Below are 3,157 nucleotides of genomic sequence, written 5' to 3' on the forward strand. Positions count from 1 at the left end.
GAAGTTGCTGCAGTGCAGGTGCCGTGTGGACCTTCTCAGCTCGTTCCTCCCACCCCTGCAGCTCCCCATGGACCTCGGGGGTCCTGCTGTGCTGTCTGTGGGCAGGAGCTTTCCTGGCTGCTGGAGCAGCCCCTTCCCCGTGCCAGCAGCTGCAGGCAGGGCATTCCAAAAGGAGAGCTTTGCTGCAGTGCTCTGCTCATGTACAACCTCCAGCCTGGAGTGTCGGGGTTTGGCTGTCGACCAGCTGTACCCAGGCAGTCGGTGGAGCCTGAATTCACAGCACAAGCTGCAGTTGTGTTGCCAACCTGGTTGGGAGTGATGGTGGATCACTTCTTAGAGTGCTGGTGGATCACTTCTTAGAGTGATGGTGGATCACTTCTTAGAGTGCTGGTGGATAGGCACAGAAATAACCTGGAGTGGAAATGAACAGCAGTTTTATTTCTGGAGAAGTGTTTGAATTGACTTTGTGCTCCTGCAGCAGAGCAGGAGCTGGTCCTCGGTCACCACTGCCACCACGGCTCTGCCTGGAGCAAGGCTGTGGCTCAGACATGCTCCTCCACCGGTGGGATGCTTTGAATGCTTGGTCATCACCTGCCTACCAGAACACCTTGTGCATGTACTCGCCACCGTGCTCCTGGTACTCGCTCTTTGTCAGCCACACGTGCTGGAAGGATGTGAGTGACGCTGCCATCGAGCCCCCTGCCCAGGCTGCTGTGGCCCTCTCTGGGCTTGCCAGGACCTTAATCTCACAGCCTGTGCCATGGAACAGGGTGTTCAACTCTAAGCACATCCTTTCAGGAAAGCCAGGAAACATGGAGGAGCCCCCTGACAGCACGATGTTACCCATTGTGTCCTTCCTGGCATGGTCAGGTACATTCTGGAGGCTCTGCATGGCCAAATGGTGGAGCCCTGGGGAATTCTGGTGGAGTAGCTTTGGTTGGAAAAGTGGCTCTGGGCAGCAGAACCGTTCGTTACCCAGGGTTATCCAGTGCCCATCGGGGACCTGAAATCTGGCTGGATGATGGTAGTCTTGATCATGGAGGTCTCTTTCAAAGTCAATGGAGACATAGCAGCATTGCTTCTTCAGCTGGATCACTGTCTTCCTCTCCTTCAAGGCCTTCAGCACTGAGGGCTCGTTGGGGCTCTCCATCAGCAGGCTCTGCAGGTAGCTGGAGAGGGAGCCACCAGCCACCTCAAGACGGTAGGTAGCCTCCTTCCAGGTCTGGCCCAGGTAGGTGGAGGTGACATGGGACACTCCTGCCCCAGCCTCCACAGCCAGACCGGTGACTCTGCCATAGGCACAGAGGGAGAGGAACCCGGTGTTGGCCACGTGCAGGGCTGGCACCCCGAAGCTCTCGAAAAGCACCTCCACCGCCTTTTCCCTGTTGGTGGAAGGGCAAGATGGGGAGTTGGCCATGAGCACTGGCTGTTCCTCTGGGAGAGCTTTCAGGCCACAGGAGAAGAGGTGGCTCCACAGGTTTTCCATGGCATCCCAGTCCTCAATGATGCCGTGCTTGAGCGGGTAAGTCCCGGGTGCTAAGGCAAAGCCTGCTGTGCTTTCAGCTGTAGTGGGATGCCATTGGGTCTCCCATGTTGTGCCTGTTCTGCAGGGATCCAGAAATGTCGTCCTTAGGGCAAACTTGGGCTTCTTCTGGCCTGCAAAGCCAGCCCGGGTGAAGCTGCTGCCGTTGTCTATGACGACTGCAGGCTTTGGCATGGCTGGCACTCCTGAGGGACACCAAGAGGGAGGACGAGCCTCACCCTGCAGTGGAACAAGAGGAGTCTCGTGTGGGCAAACCAGGCACAGGTCCCTGCTCTGCAAGGGGGACTGTGGCTCAGCCCCAGCAGAGGACAGCTGTCCCTGATCTAGAAGCTCCTGTCTCTGGGTACGTGCCTCAGCCTTTCCTCCCGTCTCATAGAATCACAGAATGGTTTGGGCTGGAAGGGACCTTAAAGCTCATCCAGTCCCAACCCCCCTGCCATCAGCAGGGACACCTTCCACTAGACCAGGTTGCTCAAAGCCTCATCCAGCCTGGCCTTCAACACTTCCAGGGAGGAGCAGCCACAGCTTCTCTGCCCAACCTGGGACACTGTCTCACCACCCTCAGAGCAAAGAATTTCTTCCTCACATCTCATCTCCATCTCCCCTCTGCCAGTTTCAAGCCATCACCCCTTGTTCTCTCACTCCCCACCCTTGTCCAAAGTCCCTCCCCAGCTTTCTTGTAGCCCCTTCAGGTACTGGGAGGCCACTAGAAGGTCTCCCCAGAACCTTCTCTTCTCCAGGCTGAACAGCCCCAGCTCTCTCAGCCTGTCCTCACAGCAGAGCTGCTCCTCGCTCCCTGTCTCACTGCACATCTCTCCTTGGGCACCTTGTCTCCATCCCTGGGGGCCTGGAGATTTTCCCCATGCCCTTGACATTGCTCACAGTGCAAGGACAAAACTCCAGGTGGTTTTAAGGAAGGAAGTGAAAACTGGATGGGACAGTAGCATGGCTGAACCTGGCTGCAGGGAATGGTGCTGCCAGCAGAACCCCCAGCATGTGGGAAGGAGCCACGCTCAGGGCTGTGGCTGTTCATTGCACCCAGAATTTTGCCCAAGAGAGTCTGTGGTCACAGCTGGCAAGGGAAGGAAGGAGTTTGGGGTGCTTGTGTGTGTGTTTTGAGGCACTTCCCCGGCTCTCTGTGCTTCTGAGACATGCTTCTGGGGCATGATGTGCATCCTGACCCACTGTCTGGGTGCCCTCTGGGCCAGCTTGCCCTGTTTCCAGGATGCATGGTGACCCCTTCATTCTCCCCAGTGCTTCTCGTGTCCCCCCCTGGACCTGCCTTTACGTGCCCCCAGCACTAACCCCTGTGGTGCACGTGTTGCCCTTCAGAGCGGGGAGGAGGGTGGTGAGGAAAGGACACACAGCCCCATGTTCCTGCTGGACACCCCTCCAGCGCCATGGGGCAGATGGGTCAGGGCTTGTGGGGGCAACGAGTGACATGGGGATGGGCTGTGGGGCAGCCCTGAGCACAAGCAGACGTGTCAGATTCAGCTGGGATCAGTTCCTGTCACAGCAGAAAGGCTTGGCACTGTCCTCCTGGGGAGAGAGGGCACAAAACCAGCCCACCCCCCTGTCCTGCCTGTGGTGGGGGGCTCCCTGGAAGGGGGTTCC

The 3,157-nt window shown here is 57.9% G+C and overlaps 1 protein-coding gene across 1 annotated transcript; it reads right to left on the reverse strand.

The window, feature by feature from the left end:
- Nucleotides 1–595: 595 nt before the first annotated feature.
- On the reverse strand, nt 596–1,717 carry LOC104527314 (actin-like protein 10). The gene has a single exon (XM_010170996.1). It carries the CDS (start codon nt 1,715–1,717, stop codon nt 596–598), a length of 1,122 nt encoding a protein of 373 aa, XP_010169298.1.
- Between the last annotated feature and the right edge of the window lie 1,440 nt (nt 1,718–3,157).

This window comes from Antrostomus carolinensis, unplaced genomic scaffold, assembly GCF_000700745.2.
Source record: "Antrostomus carolinensis isolate BGI_N321 unplaced genomic scaffold, ASM70074v2 scaffold38206, whole genome shotgun sequence".
NCBI classification, from domain to species: Eukaryota; Metazoa; Chordata; class Aves; order Caprimulgiformes; family Caprimulgidae; genus Antrostomus; species Antrostomus carolinensis.

Excerpts from the sequence above, each read along its gene's own strand:
- LOC104527314 (XM_010170996.1), bottom strand. The coding sequence starts at position 1,717 with ATGCCAAAGCCTGCAGTCGTCATAGACAACGGCAGCAGCTTCACCCGG.